Raw genomic sequence first — 19,026 nt, 5'->3', positions numbered from 1 at the left:
TAGGTTATGCGCTTTAGATGGGAATGCCCATTCTATTTCTCCGCCACTGGAATGATTCATTAATAATGCCTTTATCACGAAAATTTTCAACCACGTATCGTTGTTGAAAGGTATTACCTATGTAATTTCAATATGACAACAATAAATGTTAGGTAAGTAGGCGTACATAAGCTTTTTATATTGAGTAATTTCAAACAGGTGAACCATTTTTTAAAAAATAACTTGAAACAAACCTTTGATTCTCATGCATCGAATTACCTGAGATAGGTGGGTGCATCAAAATACAAAAAATTACACGCAATGATATTTTTATTTTAATTAGGAAAGAATGCAGCTAGCAAAAAAAAGATAATATTGGTAAAATTTACAATATTCTTTTCGTTGAAAAATTGCATCTAATTGTAAGTACCTATTCAAAAAAAAATTACCTACATGATTTTATTAATTAGCATTATTATCAAATTTATAATCACTTTCTGTATTATGTTTTATAATATTTTTATTATAATAAGCATCTAATTTTCATAAAATTAGAACTAAAATTAGAGTAAGTAGGTCCTTAAGAACCTACTATTGGAAAAAGTGCATCACCTGCATCGTAGTAGAGGATGAGGTGAAACCAAGCGAATTCATTCATGTTGGTTTTTGATCGGCATACGTAATCGTCACTATCGAATTCAATTGATCTGTTTGACACAACTATTTCTTCGAATACTGAAATGGTATTAATTGATGCCGAACTCTGAAAAATAATGAAGAGGCAAAAAAACTAAAAATCGTATTTTGCTATATCGTGCCGATTATTTGTTTTAAAAATTTACAGTTCTTCAAGTTTTTCGTATTTCAATGGGTACAAATTATACGGATGAGGCCCAAAAATTCAAAAACATTAAATCAATATGAACATTTTTTTCGTGAATATCAAAAAATGCTCATTTTACTTAGGTACTAAAAAAATCCACATAGGTAACAAAAAAAATACCTAAATAGGCCTACGGCAAAAAAACGATTTTTCTAAAAGGAAAAAAATATATTAATTTGTAATGATATCAACCATAATGAATCAAAACAAGTAAAACAACTTTTTCGTTGAAAAATTGCAACTATTCAAAAAAAACAAATACATACAATCTACATACTTGTATGCAATTAAATAAACTCAAAATGATTTTATCAATTTGCATTACCTATAATCACTTTCTGTATTATGTTTTACATTTTTTTTTTACTATAGGGTACGTAATAAACATTCCAATTTTCAATTAGAGTTAAAATTAGAGTAGGTACTTAAGTATACCTACTATTTAAAAAAAAATGCATTACCTGCAATGGAGAGGTGCAATCTAGCGAAATCATTCACGTTGGTTTTTGCTCGGCATACGTAATCTCCACTATCCGATAGAACTGATTTGTTTGACACGACTCTTTCTTCAAAAACCGATATGTTATTAATAGATGCCAAACTCTAAAAAATCGTGAAGAAGAAAAAAAAACTGAAAATAATATTTTGCAATATCGTGCCGATTACATTCATTTGTAAGGTCATCATGCAGTTGAAAAGTGATCTACACAAGTATTTGGCACCCCTAATCAAGTTTTGTCGTTTCACTCTGCTCACACAGAATACCTATACTTAGTTATCATAAATTTTGATCTACATATTATCAAATTATTTTCAAATTTTTGGGCAGAATGAATGCAATTTATTTTTACTTTGTTTCATTTCATTCATACAAAAACCTAAACAAAAAAATTGACCGTGAATGAAGTTGCCCTCAGATTTCTTCATTTTGGTATCTCTCACGTGCATCGGCAATTAAGAAGTGAAAAAAAGAGTTACTTACGCTAAAGGGAATGGCCCAGTCCACTCCTCCATCGCTTGAACAACTGAAGTTGAATTCTTGACCCAGTTTGATTATTATGTCGGTCCCGTTTTCGAAAGAGTATCGCAATCCTGTAAAACATAATTATTTTTCATAAAATTCAAGTACCTCTATTAACAACGGTACAGTTTTAATAGAAAATTGCAAACCTATAAACCAGAATAATCTCATAAAAATCTATACTTGAGAACATTTTATTAAAATTAATGGTGTATCAAGTATAGAATATGTACATACATAATAAGTAGGTAAGCAATATCATGCAGCATATTTCAAGTTCAACAAGAATTCAAAAACAGTTTCTGTTTCTTCAAAGATTTTCTCAAAATAAGTCAAGTCTGCTGTCAAATTGCAAGACGATAACAAATGGAGTGTAGTGAGCATAATCATGACTTTCAAGTACCTAGTTGAACAGGAACTACTTTTTTCTCAAGTTAGAATATTAGATACCATCAGCCTATCAACTTACCTACTTGCATTATTGATGAATTTAAAAAAATAATAATTCAGGGTGCAATTTTTACATTAATGAATGAATAATTTGAAGTAACGTGATAGTATAATTGTGTAGGTACCTACATATTTGTATATTTGTTGCAATACTTGAGAAGTATGAATTGAAATATTCGAGTTATAGAGGTAAACGTCAGACAACGTACGACTTATAGAGGCTTTCTTGCTACCAATCGTAGGTAATTATTCACAAGAAATAAGCAGCTACGTGTGTGTAAGAGGACTAAGTATAACTAACAATTATTCAATAACATTTCACGAGCATGGATATTTTTAGCATCGTTGTTCTTGAAAGAGTTGCATAGGTAAAAACTGTATTTGGTACCTGAAACATGTATGCGTATCCGAGCGAATTCCTTAACGTTATTTTTAGGTCTACATATGTAATCACCACTATCACATTTCGTGGTCTGCTTAATTACAATACTCGACTCATTACTTGAAACGTGTTTTATCACAGCATTACTCTGAAAATATCAACAAAAATTATTTTAAAATGAATTTTTTTAAAAGATTATTTATGACGAAAAAAATTGGCCAAAGAAGATTTTGAAATATTAGAAAATTGAAATATCTAATACCTACCTAAATAAGTACATACTTATTTGATATTTTGTATAAAAACGATGAAAAATCTCATTATCGGTTACAGTTTTTCAGGAAGTAGTTATTGACGTATTTCTGTCCTTATAATGAGTTGAAATTTTATTGACTATTTTGCAATATTGTTTCTCGCACTTCAAAGTATTCGTAAAAACTAGTTACATAGATAAGCAGAAATACTCACATCGTCGGGAATGAGCCATTCTATTTCTTCGTCACTCGAACAATTTAGTATCACTGCCTGACGTCGAAAAATTCCCAACTCAGTATCATTCGTGAAAGAAAATTTCAAACCTGTAAAATGTGGGTATTCAATCAGTTGGCGAGTATAAAAAAATTATCGACATGCTGCATTTTCTTTTTTCATATTTCATTTTCTCGATTGGAATGTGCTTTACTTATTCCATCAGTACCCACTCATACTAAAAATGTGACTGAGCCGTCTGAGATTGCTCATTTTTTACGAGTAGATGAGTACCATTTATGATGTTAGCTGGTAAGTTAACAACAATAGTTTTCGTTCAACTACTTCAGGCAGCCTGGGTCATGACATTTTCACGTAATATAATTTTTTTTTAATTTGGAAGTTTCGCAGGAGATCCTACCTAACTAAGAAGACATAATGAGTCATATTCCTGTTCGTTAGCACGGTGAACAGTTAAGACGGAAATGACTTCAATCGCATCAGATTATCAAAAGGAATTCGAAAAAAAAGCGAAATTGGTTGACTCGAATTTAATTAACTTAACTAACCGTTAGATAACGTCGTAATTCACCTACAGCAAATCGGTTATGCAAAACTATCAACATCGAAATTCACTACGCCATCCAGTGGTCAATGGATCCCATACCAACTCGAATCTCGAATCGAAAATAAACTTGTTGATAGTCCTACGATTTCACTCAATTATTTTCGAGTTTTGAAGTCATTTTAGCTCTTACCCTCCAAAAGTAATACAAAATAAATAATACTCGAACTCAGCGATCTCGAATCAGAGTTAGTACATACTACGATTTTACTTAGGGATCTGTTTATTTTCGATTATTGAAGTGACCATAATTTTAGCCCTTTCTTACTCTCCAAAAGTTGTAGGTAAATATTTGTAAATGCTCTAACTCAACGATCTCCAATCTGTGAGAATTTTTGTGGTCTAATGCCAAGAAAAATAAAAATTTTTGTTTCCTTAATTCATCATTGCAATTTTCTTAGAATGCCCAATAAGTACACCTCATGCAAACGAGCGCTTTCTACCTGCTGTTCGATGTTCTGTCTAATTATGTACTTCAGCATTGTTCAATAATTCTGCTTTTCGTTTCTTTTCGCGAATCACATTTCGTCATAAAATTTTATGCACCAAATATGTCGTTTAGTTTCTTGAAAAAACGCTTAAGCTATAGTACCTGATCAGAGATTCTCCATATTTGGATTATTTCATAAACATTATAGCGCTATGTTATTCATTTATCAGGCCAAGTACCTAATTATAAATGAATTGAATTATAATGTACAAGAAGGCGAAAATTAGGTATACCTATATTCAAGATACCGACAAAGTTACAACGTGGAAAAAAATTTGGATCATTTTTTGTTTTATTTTTAAATCTTGAAATTATCACCAGTCAACCAAGCAATATTTTTAAACGTGTATTATTTCAAAAATTCGGAAAATTTCCAACACATTCAATAACTCGTAAATTTCTAACCGTTCAAACTGAAATTTTTAATTCACTTCGTAAATGTTTTCGAAATAGCCACTCTTTGCTTGTTCATTCAACTACTTACTTCAAAATGGACTTGAAGACTTGAAAAAAAATTCTACTTACCCCAAGATGAGGCTGCAAACATTGAGAACACCAGTAACACATTCATGAATGCAACAATTCAGATTTTCAAATGGCGTAAAGAAATCAATAATAAGATCTCGTAAGAATTTCGGTTAATAAAAATCGAGGAAAAAAAAACAACAAATGTCACTAACTTACGAACGCCGATGATATTTGTAAAGAGCAAAATGACCATCTTTCAACGAACGAATAAACATTATAGATGCGTTGTTGGTAAACCTATTACTGAGGATTTTTTTTCTTACTTGTAAAGATAGGGTAAACCTGAAAATGAAAAAAAGATACACACATTCTCCAGAAGAACCAGCATGTCGCTAATTACATTTTAATGCTATATGAGAGCATTGTTGCAATGTGGGTAAAGAACCAAGCAAAATCTTTATAAGCGTATTATTTCAAAGATTCGGAAAATAATTTCCAACAATTTCAATAATTCGTAATTTTCTAACCACTCTTGGTAAAATTTTTTGAATTCACTTCGTAAATTATTTATTTCGAATTAACCACTCTGCTAATTCAACTGCTTCCTTAAAAATGGACCTGAAGATTTGAAAAAAAATCTACTCAACCCAATATGAGGTTGCGAACATCGATAATACCAGCAGTACATTCGTGAATGTAACGATTCGGAGTTATATTATCCATTAATTTCAAAATTCCAAATTCGTGGTTTTCGAATAGTAATTTTCTTACAAGAAAAGGAACGTACTTATCCCAACTGCCAGAAAAATTTTCGATCCAGACAAAGCTAAATTGAAAAAGCACCTCATCAGTCTAAATGTCATTCTCTGAAGCGTACTTTTTGATATTTAACGAATCTTTCGAAATTAAATTTGAACTACAGAAATGGAGAATAATAAAAATTATTTCAAATCGTTCTAGGAACCTCAGACTTACTCGTATTTTCCAAAAATTGAAGAAATAGTGATGCCAATAATCATGATGAGCAACATTACCTATATCTAGTAATAAATTGAAAGCGATTTTCAAAAATACTATCCTCACTCCCAAACTCTCTTGGGTAAGGAAGTTTATTGCGCATTTTAATTAACAAAAAAAAAATTCTTATCTAGTTAAAATTAGGGTCAACCAGGTAAAACCTTGGCCGATTGTATACAATATTCAATTAATTCATCACCAAAATAAAAATAAAAAATTTCAAACAAAATTACATAGATACAAAAATAGAAAATTCCAAACGGAATTACACAGGTACATATGTACCTGTAAAACTTATTTTGGAAAAAAATTGATTGGTTTTGTAACTCAAAAATTATCACAAAACAAAAAATTGCTCAACAAATGACAATTTTTAAGATATGTCACTAAACTGTCACATAAGCGTCAAAATCACGTCAAAGACTTGTTGTTGTTTCACTACATTAATTGTCAATTCAGTGTCCTTGAAAAATTGTCAATACCATGTCATATTTTTGCCAATTTTGTGTCATGGATTGCATGACGCAAATTTGACGCAAATTTGACCACTTATTGACAGCGTCAAATCTTCGCGAAACCTGAAACCGGAAAGTAGGTGGAGCCACCTCTTTTCTGATTGGTTGAAATTCCTTGACACAGAATTGACGATGTTTTGGCGAGTCGGTGACAGTAAAATGACACGAAATGTTCGGCGGGATCTTACAATTCGTAGATACAATACTAACTAATTCTAATTACGAGTACATGAAAAATAAAAGTGGTTAGAATTGAGATTTTACAAATAGCATCCCAATTTTAGACTAAGTTTGAATAACTATAACTAGCTCAGGTCCGAGCATTGGAAAACCGCTTCAAGTTTATTGAGCTGTTTTAAGGCAGCCTCTTCTGGCTTCTTGAGCCTAAGGGACGTTGGAGCGCTTCGTATAATTTCTTGAACTCGCATTTTCAATCAGCATCTTCCAGGTTCTCTGGGGCACTGAGTGATAAGACAAGAATGCATAAGAAATCACAAAAGATACTGGCTCGTCAATTCAATCCCTCCCAGATTACTGTTTCTACTTTACCTTTGCAACCCAGATGTTGACGGTTGCACAACTGGATTCAAATTTTCTGTAATGGCATCAAAGTTCTGCACAACTGGATCCAATTTTTCAATTATTGCAGCAAAGCTTATTCGATCTTCCGGGTTGATCCGCCAACACAGCAACATTATTTCAGTAATGATATCCGGACATCCAACTGGTGGCGTGAGATCACCTCCTGCATTAATTATTTCTCGCAACTGAAATTAGAAACTTGATTAAGCGTACTTGAATTACATTCGAGGATTTTTGCCTCAGAGATGTGATTACGTCAATCTTTCGTAATTTATGTAGGTATATAATATGCATACTTCGTCTTCAGTTTTCAAATGTGGATAAGGTTGGGCGCCTTTGTTGAACGCTTCCCATAACATGACACCATACATCCATACATCGCTTTTTGGCGTGAATTTGAAGTTAGTGACGCTTTCTGGCGCCATCCGGGGCATAGGCAACCTTCTCACGCCCTCGTTAATTGCCATATTTATCTGAAACAAAGAAAAAAATGATTAAGTTTTTTCAAACTACCTATAGGAAAATTGTTAGAGAAGTACTTTATTTTACCGTGTACTCGTCATACACATCCATTCTCCTTGCTAACCCAAAATCGGAAACTTTGGCGGTTAAGGGAGCAGTACTGATCAAGCAATTCCGGCATGCGATATCGCGATGAACAATTCTTCTGGATGTTAAGTATTCCATACCCTTGGAGAACTGAAGGGAAATAATCTGTAAGTCTTTCTGTAAAATAAATACGCAATATTATGTAGTTGATAGTAAACGTAAAAATGAAATTTATTGGATAAATACCGATAAGTTGATACTAAAAATTAAATTAATTTTTTTTACCTGCGATAATTTCGGGGTATTTTCAATTAAAATATGGTAGAGATCTCCCTGTTCGACGAATTCGAAGATAGCACCGTATAGAGCGTTACCATTACGTTCTGTACAAGACAAAGACAGGTAAATTTACATGAAACATTACATCTCATAGGTATACATTTATCATAAATTCACTCTAAAAAAAAAAAAATTAAAAAAACTTCAATTTACCATGAATTAATCCAATTATTCGTAATACGTTCGGATGCACCAAGCCTTTCATTATTCCCGCTTCGTGCTTTAAATCTTCCACGTTGTTCAGATATTTTAGACGTTTTATGACTACGTCACTTGTAATTCGATGATTTCTTAATTTACCTACAGCAATAAAGAGTAAGAATTATTCAACCAAGAATTTCCGTATAACAAAGAGTAATAAGTGAAGTAATTTTGCTAATACTAACCAACTAACACTTCTCCAAAAGCACCTTCTCCACATATCTCGAATTCTCCGATGTTTATTTCATCGCTGTATAATTTTACAAACGATTGGCTGGCTGGATTTTCAGGAGCTGGAGAAGTTATTACTGACACCAATTCGTCTGATTCCGGACTTTCTGCAGCTCCTTGTGTTCGTTGGTCAGTTAGGGCGCCTTCGTCATTCTGTCTTTCGTCTTGCTGAATTGGTTTTTTATAATGCTTCCAAGCTACGTATACGCCACATGCAAGTCCGAGTACAATGACAAGAACTATCGTTGCTGCAATAAAGTGTGAGTTCGAAGTACCAGCGTTACCTGAAAAACGAAAAAAAAGGTATAGAAAGGAATGTTCAAAAAAAAAAAAAATTACAAAAATATTGCGATTTTTTTCACTACAAAACAAAGGAGGTAGATATTTCAATTTTTAAGCTAAAAGGTTTTTGAACTGGACAAAGATAAATCAAAAGAATATGCAAACATACTTCACAAACCAAAATTTCAGACGTTCAAGTGCATTTTTCACTTTTTGGTCCAAACGACATCACAAAACTTATAGATTTTTAGTAATATCATCAAATATTCACTTATTCGGTACATAAAATTATATGGATTTCATTGAAATAGGTATGAGTAGGTAGATATACCTACATAAGAACATGAAAAATACTCGCAATCATTTCGTCTTAATTTTAAAAACATCTATTGATGAAAGCACAGGCACAATGCACCTTAGTACAATATTTCGAAGTTGAAATTGAACAAAAATTTACATATTGATGTTAAATTTCAGTTTAATAAAAAATGAAGAGTTTACGAGGATTAAATGCACTTATAAAACATGTCTTCGAATATATATACGAAGTGTAGGTACAGGAATTACTGGTATTTATAAATGCCTATCAATTTAAGTAGGTATAGGCATACGCACATTTAAATAACAGTTTAAGTACTCATACGTAATTGCAGCTCCTCCAATCCGCATTTATGCATTAAAATTCGTCAAAAAAAAAGTTGTAGGAGCTTATAATTATGATACAGGTACTTCGAACGATTTTTTGCTAAACTTACTTGTAATGTGCATAAGCTACATGATGATATCGATCATGTTTATGGAATACTGATAAAATGTGCAGATCTAATTAGATTTTTAATTATAGATAATTATTTATTAGGTACAAATATCTACTTACTCAATATCCTCCAGTCGGCAGTACATTTTATGCTTTTAACAATCTTGATCCATTTTAGGTAGGTATTAACATGAACACAATATACGTACCTTGGCGCTTTCAAAGTGTACTCGTAAGTACTACAACCATTTGAACAAAATTTTTTAAAATATGGCTCAAACCAAAGGATAATATTTTTTTTCATATTTCGATTATCATAACGTAAAAGAAGAAAAACATAGATTTAATCTGTGTAATTAAATAAACATAATTATGTACAATGAGAATTATACGTAAGGTAAATAAAGGGACAAGTTACAATATTGTAAGGTACCTAGTATAGGTTAAAACTATAATTAAAGTATTCATTATACATATCTAGCGTACATTTGCTGAGATCTTCAAGTAGGTATACTAAACAGAAACCTAATTTTTTAAAGAAACATTGTTTAAAATCGATTTACCCACACAACTTAATCTATTATATCTGAGTATCCAAAAACATATGGATGATTAATTTGAAGTAAATATGTATTCGAAGCAAATAATGAAAATCCACTACTTTCGTCAAGTACCTATCTACATTTCATAGGTCTGAAATTCCTAAATCAATAGAATGTTAGATGTCTAAAGATCTGAAAATTAAAAAAACATTATAAAGAAACACTTTGTTATAGTAATTAAGTCATGCATAAAATTCAATTATACTTGAACAATATGCAAAGAACATGCACAAAATGTAATTGTACGCCCATCACGCTTTGAGTAAATTATCAAGGTACCTATGTATTTATGCATCATGCAGTGCATTTTTTTACTGTATGAAGGCAATTTATAAGAAATTATTGAAAATCATTGCAGAAATATTTGAATACATTTTTTTTATGGGTATAAAATTACTAAAGTTACTTTCTAAAAAAAAAACTGAAAGCGCATAACAAAATGATAAATAAGCCTACGAAAAAAAATAATCGATTATTCTAAAAAGCAATAAAATATAAATTTTCATTAATACCTATTAGGCACTAATCATAATCAAAACAATTTTTTTCGCTGAAAAATTGCAGGTATTCAAAAAAATAAATAGAAAAAAACAATCCACAAAATCAAATAAACTCAACATGATCACTTTCTGTATTACGTTTTACGATTATTTTTATTAAGTACCTATATGTACTATTGGAAAAAGTGCATTACCTTCAAGGTTGAGGTGTAACCAAGCGAATTCATTCGGGTTAGTTTTTGAACTGCATTCGTAATCGCCAGTATCCAATGAAGTTGTTCCGTTGGACACGACACTCTCTTCGTATACCGAGATGGTATTAATTGACGCCGAACTCTGAAAAATAGCGAAGAAGAAAAACAACTGAAAATCATGTTTTGCACTATCGTGCCAATTATTACATTCATTCGTAAAGTCATCAGGCTCATCACTCAACTCCAGAATTATTATCAATTTATTTTTAAATTTTTGAACAGATTAAATGCATTTGTCGAATATTTAATTTTCTTTGATTCAGGTAGATACTTATTTCATTCATTTGTACAAAAACTTGAACAAAAAAAATGGCCATGAACGAAATGTCTCCCAGATTTCTTCATTTTGGTGTCCGTAGCCTTGGGTAAGTAATTCTTACGTATCTACGCACTTCGGCAATGAGTGAAAAAGGGATACTTACTCTACGTGGAATGCTCCACTTCACTCCTCCCTCGGCTGAGCAGCTGAAATTAAATTTTTGACCCAACTGGACACCTAATTCGGTCCCGTTCTTGAAAGAGTATTTCAATCCTGTAAAACAAACATGCAGGTAATCATTTCTCATAAAATTTAGGTACCTCCATTAAAGCTGGCCTATTGTTAAAAGACAACAATTGCATATCAATATGTACATTTACTAAAAGTAGTACCATGTATCAAGATAGAAAAATATCAGAATTTCAACAAGAATTCAAAAAAGTTTCTGTCTTTTCAAAGATATTCTCAAAAAAAATTCTGCTGTCAAATTGCATGACGATGACGAATGGAGCGTAGTGATGACTTTATACTCGTATTACCATCACTACCATCAGTCTTTTGAATGTGAATTTTCTTCATGCATGCATTATTATAAATCGAATTATTCACAAATTAACGAACTCCAAACGTATCACATTATAAGTTTATAACGAATACCTATTTGCATTATCGTTGAATGTAAAGAATAACTTTCAAGATACATAAATAATACATATATCGCTATCTGAACAAAGCCAAACTTGCCAGAATAAGTACCTATACTGCTGAAAATTAAATGTTCATACAAAAAACAACATGAAAACATAAAAAATGCACCATAAAGAAGTTAAGAAATATTCGGGTGACATTATTTTTTTGGGGAGGGGGGAGAGGGGTTTGATGTGTTCGATTTATCTTGCTCTTAAGGCTTTTACAAGAGTTTCGCGGTTTCATCTAAAATTGTAATGAAAATACTCATGCTCAGTAGAAAATAAAATACCCATCTCGATCATAAGTTCTCTGAAAACTAGAATTGAGCGTGAGGAGGAAACATTGTTTCAAGGTCGGTTGAAAGGAAGAAGGAGACCAATCATGGCAGCAAAAAAATCAGAACTTGAAATTTTTGAAGAAAAAAAACAGAAGGGTACCTAAACAAATTAGTTCAAAGCTGGCATTAATGCTAAAAGTCACTCGATCGAGTTTGAATAAGTTTAAATGCATTTAATTTATTTAGCTACTTAAAAATTTCAAAATACGATTTTTCATTCTAGTAATTTTTTTTATTTAGAAACTACAGAATTTTTGCTATTGTGGAATTCAGAATTTGTTTTTTATGCTGGGAATAATATACTCTTTTCTTCAAGAAATCTTAAACCAAATACTCGTAAGTACCTAAGTATCACTAAATAAATATTGAAAGCTTCGGATTGATTGTAATTGTATATTGATGGACAAATGGTCAGGATGATGCAAGGGGAGAGCATAAATATTTCTATAACGCTTTAGATATTTCAACCGTTGAAATCAAGTTTTCTCTATTCGGTAGCTCGATCAGTGTCGCCAACCTCAGGGATTTATCCCTAGATTGAGGGAATTTTTTGTCAGGGATTTCATAATGTTTGGGATTTTTCGACATTTTTAGGGATAAAAATGTACCAATTTTATTGAATTTTTATACGAAATAATTTTCAATCCAAACTACATACTTACATAAATGTGAAAATGAAAGTGACAAGTTTTATCTAATTACGAGTTCGATAAAACAAAGCATCGCATCTCCTTCAATATTTGTCGAATTGGAAAAATTCTGCAATTATTGTTATGTTCTAATTCATGGAATCGTTGCCGTGGGATGAACCTTCGTTCATATTTCGCATCTCTAAAGGAGGGGGGATCCTAAATCATTGAATATCTGCATGTATAAATTTTCCAATTTAATCGCAATAGGCAATGTAAATATTTGAGAGTGGGTAACTGATTAATTATAGATTAGATGCATTAAAAAATTCAAAATTTGATTATAATTTTAAACAATAAAAAATGCCTCCTACTTCATAATTTGGATTTGGAAACGGGTGACGATAGAGAGCTGGGGGGTACAGCGTCGTGTTCCTGGTTCAATTTTGAACCAAAATGCCAATTTTCGTTGTGCTTGTGCGATGTGGTGGCGTTTTCATAGTGTTAGAATGAATGGTACTTTTGGGCGAAGTCGGTCGGTGCGGCGAGCAATGAATTCTTTGAGCATCCACTGCGCATATTTCACACAAATTTTGAAAATCCAAGCTTCTAAACAGTGGTAATGACTCTCGAAAAATTGCCATTTTGGTTCAGAATTGAACATAAAACACAATCGTACCAACAAATCTGAGATCTGGTCACAAGTCGAGCTTTCCAAGTTTTGGGTGCAATTTCAAATCTGTACATACAAAAAGGTATTTTTGAGCCCAAAATTTTTAAAAAATTCCCAAAAATTCTCAGTAGAGTTACAGACAATTTATAAAGTTGCATTCCAATCGCATTCTTTGATCATTTTTGCGCAAATTTTCCAAAGTTTGAGACCTTATTACTATTTGACGGCTGATACATTCTGGAAATTACCATTTCAAAGTGTTTCTGATTTCAACATAAGTACGAGTCAATTATAGAAGTGGTTTCAAGTCATCCTGAAGCTTCCAGTCATATTTCGACGATAAATCTAGGTTTTTCAAAAAGTATAGGTACCACAAAAACAGGCCAATCACCTCAAACACATACAAACGCAATTTGATCTTGTTAATGACGTGGGACTTGGGATCCACAAAGGGGAGAATTGGTCTCGCTACGTTTAAATTGGCGTTTGAAACTCGTATTAACATTCCATTCAAGATTTTTACATTTTTTAGAACATTTCAATTCACCTCACATATTATACGTATATCGGCAAATAACTGAATGGTGAGGGGTCAGGAGGGGTAGGTCCACCCCCCTTGGGATTGAAAAATTGATCAATGGGTCATCTGATGGGAAATTTGATATAGAACACAGCATTCATTTTAACCATTTTTGCGCTAGAGTAAATATTTTTCGATATATTCAATTACCTAGTCAAAAACCTATGTTGGGGGGCTAAGATCCACAAAGGGGGAGAAGTAGTCACAATACGCTAAAATTGGTGTTTGAAACTCGTATTAACGTTCCATTCGGCATTTTTACATTTTTTTAGTACCTACATTTTCAATTCACCTCACGTACGTATATCGGCAAATAACTGAAAAGTGATGGGTCAGGAGGGAGAGGGGGTGATGCTGTGGTCCACTCTGTACCTATGAAAAACAAATAGAACCACTCCCACACCCTTTTTAAAATGAATAAAGGTATTAAGATCAGTAAATCTTTGAGGGGAAGGGGATGGCCGGATATTTTCACCTCTCATTCATAAACGTTACTTAGGGATCACTTGGCTAAGTTATGAATAATTTTTCCAGGCGTGATTGAATTTTTTAACATTTATTTATTAATAAATTGAGAGATTGGACTTCAAAGTATCGATTAATCATTTTAACGAAAATTGTCATAAGCTATTATTTTTTCTATAGGTAGGATTCTTAGTTCAAAATATATTCGCGAAAAACTTGGAACTTCTTTGAAGAAAAATTATGCACTCGTGGAGCTTTTATGAGCCGAACATGACATCTTACAGTCTCCGAGAGGTTTTAAGTACAAAAATGAATTTTAAGCTGCCAACAATAAGAATCGTAAACCTGCAAAAAGTCGGAAACATTTTTTCAGATCGGAGGTCGGTTTTGTTCAGAACGGTTACATATTGATATCAATCAGGTTGAATTTTAAATCGGTCGATTAATTAATCGATCGTGTTTTACGTATTCGAACAGGTTACACCATATCCTACGTTAAACGTCACAGGCCTTTTTCCTGTATAGCTTTGGTTTCCTATAATTCATTGTTACTGTCGTAAAATACCTAATACAAAAATTTAGGTATCAGGAATGTGAGAAGAATTTCTTGGAATCCGGGTGGTTTGAACGGAAAATTTTTCGCTCTATACCTAACATCGAATATGCGTACGTGACTCCCAAAAGGGTACCTACACCTGCATCTTATCTTAAACCAAAAGCATTCCTATTGTTTTCAAGTACGAGTAAATACCTGTTTTAAGGGGATAGCAACTGACGATCACCAAACTATGGCTTTGTCTTTCCATTACCATACTATACAGGAAGTTCGAAGCCTGCATCCTGTTCTCTCCTTTTGTCTTACATTTTTTCTTATGTAAAAATAGCAGATTGGGCGAAATTTCCAAGACTGATTTTACGAGTAATTTTTTTTTACAAAACGCGGGTAGTGAACTAGGTACCTATTTGTGGGGGGCTTTCTTTTCCAAATGACAAATATCATTTTATGTAGAACTTTTGAGACTTTCTGAAAGATGATAATCAAATCCGGGTGGTTGAGAAAGGCATAGATGCATGAGTATAGAGTAGGAATTTATGTCTGTGAGACTGTAAAATACGATCTCCTCAGAATTCAATTTATCACGAATGAATAATTAATGATGATCAGTAAATACGATTTTTTCGTGATAAATGCAAATCAAATACCGGTACTGATTTTGTACCTGATTGGTGGAGTTGCAGCAATAATAATAAAATTAAACAAAATTGCGACGAAAAGTTTAATTTATTCATTTTGTGTTGGACATTTTTTCAAAGGATTGATTTTCGTTGGCGAATAAAAGTATAAAATCAATTTTACTAATCAGTTTCTGAACATCACAGAAATTTCTATTAAACTTACCCCAGGATGAAGAAAGAAACACCAAAACTACAACGGAAACCGTAGCAAACATGAAGGATGGCATATTGAAGATAACTCTGATGGAAATCGTAGATAGGTACAAACAACGAGCGAAAAGAACCTCGATCACGATCACAAACGCACAGTTGTCGATGTTATTACTCGTAAGTTTAAAAACACGATTTTAAAAAGTTCAAAAAACGACAAAAGTAAAATTACAAACGCGTATCTAGTTTATGTTCGACATTTTAAAACACGAAAAAAAAACCGACGAAAGTAAAAGTATAAGAACGAACAATATTATAAAGCAATCGAATACGTAAAGCATTAAAAATATCAGTTTTTGATACACACGAAAAAAAGATGCGACAAGCGTAAAATCACGAGAGCACAGTTAAAGTAGGTAATCAAGAACAAAATCGCAAAGCATCAAACAGTCGACAAATAGGTACTGAAATCGATTTGTTTCCTGTATCCCTGATTTGGAATTTGTTGCGAAAACGGAACCAGTTCACCCCCCCGCGCGTTGTTGGTTTAAGGGATGGAAATTTTTTTCACCATAAGCAGTGCTACCAATCGTATTGGTTTACACGTAATATACACGAGCAGTTACGTACCTATGCTTAATTGTGTAAATTACCTATGTACATACAGGATTTTCTACAAGCATTTTTTATTTTTTACATACCTAATTAAGTAATCTATGGAGGTATTCTTATTCATCAATCGCGTTCAGAAATTTCTGAAATTTTGGATTTAAAAAAAAAATGGAACTAAGAGCGTTTTTGATTTACGTGATGGTATTATTTTTACCATTTACAGTGCTACCAACTGTAGTGATTTACACGTAACTTTTCACGAGCATTAAGATTTCTAGCATTGTTGACATTATTAAAGTTGTATGGGTAAAAATTGCATTAGATACCTGTAACATGGATGCGTATCCGAGCGAACTCTTTAACGTTGTTTTTAGATCTACATATGTAGTCTCCACTATCACATTTCGTGGTCTGGTTGATTACAATACTCGACTCATAACTTGAAACGTTTTTTACCAATGCATTACTCTGAAAATATTCATAAAATTAATTTTAAAATACAAACTCATACTGTCACTTGGCTTGAAAATCTCCAAGATTTATTCTTTTTCCTTTAGGAAATAAAATAGCAACACTAAAAAAAATCAGCCAAAGGAGAAGAGTTTAAAATAGCCTATGTAAGCATTAGAAAATTGATGTATGTATCTAATAGGTACCTAAATAAGTATTCGATATTTCGAATAAAGACGTTGAAAAATTTCATCATCGTTTTCAGTTTTTCAGGAAGAAGTTACTTGTCGCATGTATTTCTGTCCTTTATATGAATTGAAATTTTATTGACTATTTTGTAATATTGTTTCTCGCATTTCAAAGTAAAAACTAGTTAGATAAGCAGAAATACTCACATCGTCTGGAATAAGCCATTCTATTTCTTCGTCGCTCGAACAATTCATTATCAATGTTTGACGTCGAAAAATTTCCAACTCAGTATTATTTGTGAAAGAAAATTTCAAACCTGTAAAATGTAATCAGTTGGTGAGCATAGAAAAATTATCTATTCGAATTTATTCCTTAACACGCTGAACTGCTAAGACGGAAATGACTTCGATCACTTCAAATCACCAAAATAATGGAATTTGTAAAAAAAAAAAAATTGAAATTTGTGGACTCGAATTTAGGTAATTGTTGTTCGGAATGGTAAACTATTTATATACCGACCAACCTAAACGTTAGATAGATATCGTCGTATTCACGGCAAATCGGTTATGCAAAACTATTAACGTCAAAATTCACTACTCGAATCGAAAATCAAGTTCGTCCTACGGTTTCACTTATTTTCTTTCGAGTTTTGAAGTTACCATAATTTTATCCCTTACCCTCCAAAAGTAATACCCAAGTAAATAATACTCGAACTCAGCAATCTGGAATCAGTGAGAATTTGTGTGGTCTAATGCCAAGTAAAATAAAAATAGGCGCTGATTTCCTTAATTCATCTTCACAATTTTCTTAGAATCCCTAATGCATCTCATGTAAACGAGCGCTTCCTACCTGCTGTTCGATGTCACCTGTAGTATAATGTGCTACTCAACATCGTTAATTCAGTCAAATTATATACTTCATTGTGCCTATTAATTGATTTTGCTTTTCGATTCTTTTCGCGAACCATATTTCACTATCAAATTTAGTGTACATAATAAAATACGTCGTCGTTTTGTTTCTTGAACAAACGCTTACGCTAGCACCTGATCAGTGATGGATAATTTCATAAACATGATAGTGCTTTGTTCTTCATTTATCAAGTCAAGTATGTACATAAGTAATTGAAAATGAATTGAATTCTGAAACGGGAGGAGACGTAAAGAAGATGCCTGTATCCATAATGTACCGAAAAAGTTGAAATGTTAGAAAAAATTCTGACGACTTTTTGTCTCATTTTTAAGTATTGAAATTTATCACCAGTCAACTAAGTAATATTTTATACCTCACGCGTATTCTTTGGCAGATTCGGAAAATTTTCAACAAATTCAAGAACTCGTGATTTTTTAACCACTCCAATAAAATTTTTCGAATTCACTTCGTATCTAAATTGTTTCGAATTAACCAGTCTTTGCTTGTTTATTCAACTACTACGAGTAACTTCAAAATGGACTTGAAGATTTAAAAAAAATCCAAGTAACTACTTACCCCACGATGAGGCTGCAAACATTGATAACACCAGCAACACATTCATGAATGCAATTATTCTGATTTAAAACTCAAATACGAGTAAAATTTCGTAAGAACTTTGGTGAATTAAAATTGGGGGAAAAATCAAGAAAGCTGAATACAATATGTGATACGAGCGAATGTCAAGAGCTTATGAACTCCGAGATATTTGTAAAGAGCAAAATCACCACTTTTAACAAACACATCAACTCACAGAATGAGAACTGTTCTTCTCATTTACTCATAAAGTAGGAGTAAACCTGAAAATGAAAATAAAAATATACCTACACACATTTTCCAGGAGAACCAGCATGTTGCTAATTACATTAGGTATAATGCTACGAGAAGATTGTAGCAGTGTTGGTATAATTTGAAGTCCATCTATAGCTTGAGACTTTTAACGTCTGGTATGGAAAAATCTATTTTTAGCGGTATTTTCGAGCAAACCTGAGTACGTACGTCGTACATATTAATTTTATTTCAAACTGGCATGATGTAATTTATAAATTCATTTTTTCAAACTCATTTTAAAATTATGCCTTGGTAATGCTTTATGAGTTATAATACTACCCATTCATTTCGGAATTCCAAATTTGATGTTTTCGAATAGTAATTTTCTCATAAGGGAGATAAGTAAGTACTCATCACAACTGCC

The 19,026-nt window shown here is 32.3% G+C and overlaps 3 protein-coding genes across 3 annotated transcripts; all 3 read right to left on the bottom strand.

The window, feature by feature from the left end:
• Positions 1-303: 303 nt before the first annotated feature.
• LOC135841054 (uncharacterized) lies at positions 304-5,051 on the bottom strand. The gene is made up of 6 exons (XM_065357842.1): positions 4,824-5,051; positions 3,184-3,293; positions 2,722-2,863; positions 1,845-1,954; positions 1,324-1,465; positions 304-742 (listed from the first exon to the last, which is right to left on the bottom strand). The coding sequence occupies exons 1-6, from the start codon at positions 4,867-4,869 to the stop codon at positions 726-728; spliced, it is 567 nt and encodes a 188-aa protein (XP_065213914.1). The 5' UTR covers positions 4,870-5,051; the 3' UTR covers positions 304-725.
• An 836-nt stretch (positions 5,052-5,887) lies between these two features.
• Positions 5,888-7,320, bottom strand: LOC135841731 (ephrin type-A receptor 4a-like). The gene is made up of 3 exons (XM_065358872.1): positions 7,177-7,320; positions 6,848-7,065; positions 5,888-6,759 (listed from the first exon to the last, which is right to left on the bottom strand). Exons 1-3 carry the CDS (start codon positions 7,312-7,314, stop codon positions 6,729-6,731), a joined length of 387 nt encoding a protein of 128 aa, XP_065214944.1. The 5' UTR covers positions 7,315-7,320; the 3' UTR covers positions 5,888-6,728.
• A 2,263-nt stretch (positions 7,321-9,583) lies between these two features.
• Positions 9,584-18,634, bottom strand: LOC135840261 (uncharacterized). The gene is made up of 6 exons (XM_065356696.1): positions 18,351-18,634; positions 17,072-17,181; positions 16,553-16,694; positions 11,018-11,127; positions 10,536-10,677; positions 9,584-9,973 (listed from the first exon to the last, which is right to left on the bottom strand). The coding sequence occupies exons 1-6, from the start codon at positions 18,394-18,396 to the stop codon at positions 9,966-9,968; spliced, it is 558 nt and encodes a 185-aa protein (XP_065212768.1). The 5' UTR covers positions 18,397-18,634; the 3' UTR covers positions 9,584-9,965.
• Between the last annotated feature and the right edge of the window lie 392 nt (positions 18,635-19,026).

This window comes from Planococcus citri, chromosome 3 (assembly GCF_950023065.1).
Source record: "Planococcus citri chromosome 3, ihPlaCitr1.1, whole genome shotgun sequence".
Lineage (NCBI taxonomy): Eukaryota > Metazoa > Arthropoda > Insecta > Hemiptera > Pseudococcidae > Planococcus > Planococcus citri.
Note: the sequence above shows the minus strand (reverse complement) of the source record. Positions and strands in the feature narration are given on the sequence as shown.

Coding starts and splice junctions, on each gene's coding strand:
- LOC135841731 (XM_065358872.1), bottom strand. CDS start 7,314: ATGCCCCGGATGGCGCCAGAAAGCGTCACTAACTTCAAATTCACGCCA. Junction 7,066..7,176: donor ATTTGAAAACTGAAGACGAA/GTATGCATATTA, acceptor TTCTAATTTCAG/TTGCGAGAAATAATTAATGC. Junction 6,760..6,847: donor TCAACATCTGGGTTGCAAAG/GTAAAGTAGAAA, acceptor CTTATCACTCAG/TGCCCCAGAGAACCTGGAAG.
- LOC135841054 (XM_065357842.1), bottom strand. CDS start 4,869: ATGAATGTGTTACTGGTGTTCTCAATGTTTGCAGCCTCATCTTGGG. Junction 2,864..3,183: donor AATGGCTCATTCCCGACGAT/GTGAGTATTTCT, acceptor TGATATTTTCAG/AGTAATGCTGTGATAAAACA. Junction 1,955..2,721: donor GATACGCATACATGTTTCAG/GTACCAAATACA, acceptor TATGTTTTACAG/GATTGCGATACTCTTTCGAA.
- LOC135840261 (XM_065356696.1), bottom strand. CDS start 18,396: ATGAATGTGTTGCTGGTGTTATCAATGTTTGCAGCCTCATCGTGGG. Junction 16,695..17,071: donor AATGGCTTATTCCAGACGAT/GTGAGTATTTCT, acceptor GAATATTTTCAG/AGTAATGCATTGGTAAAAAA. Junction 11,128..16,552: donor GATACGCATCCATGTTACAG/GTATCTAATGCA, acceptor TTTGTTTTACAG/GATTGAAATACTCTTTCAAG.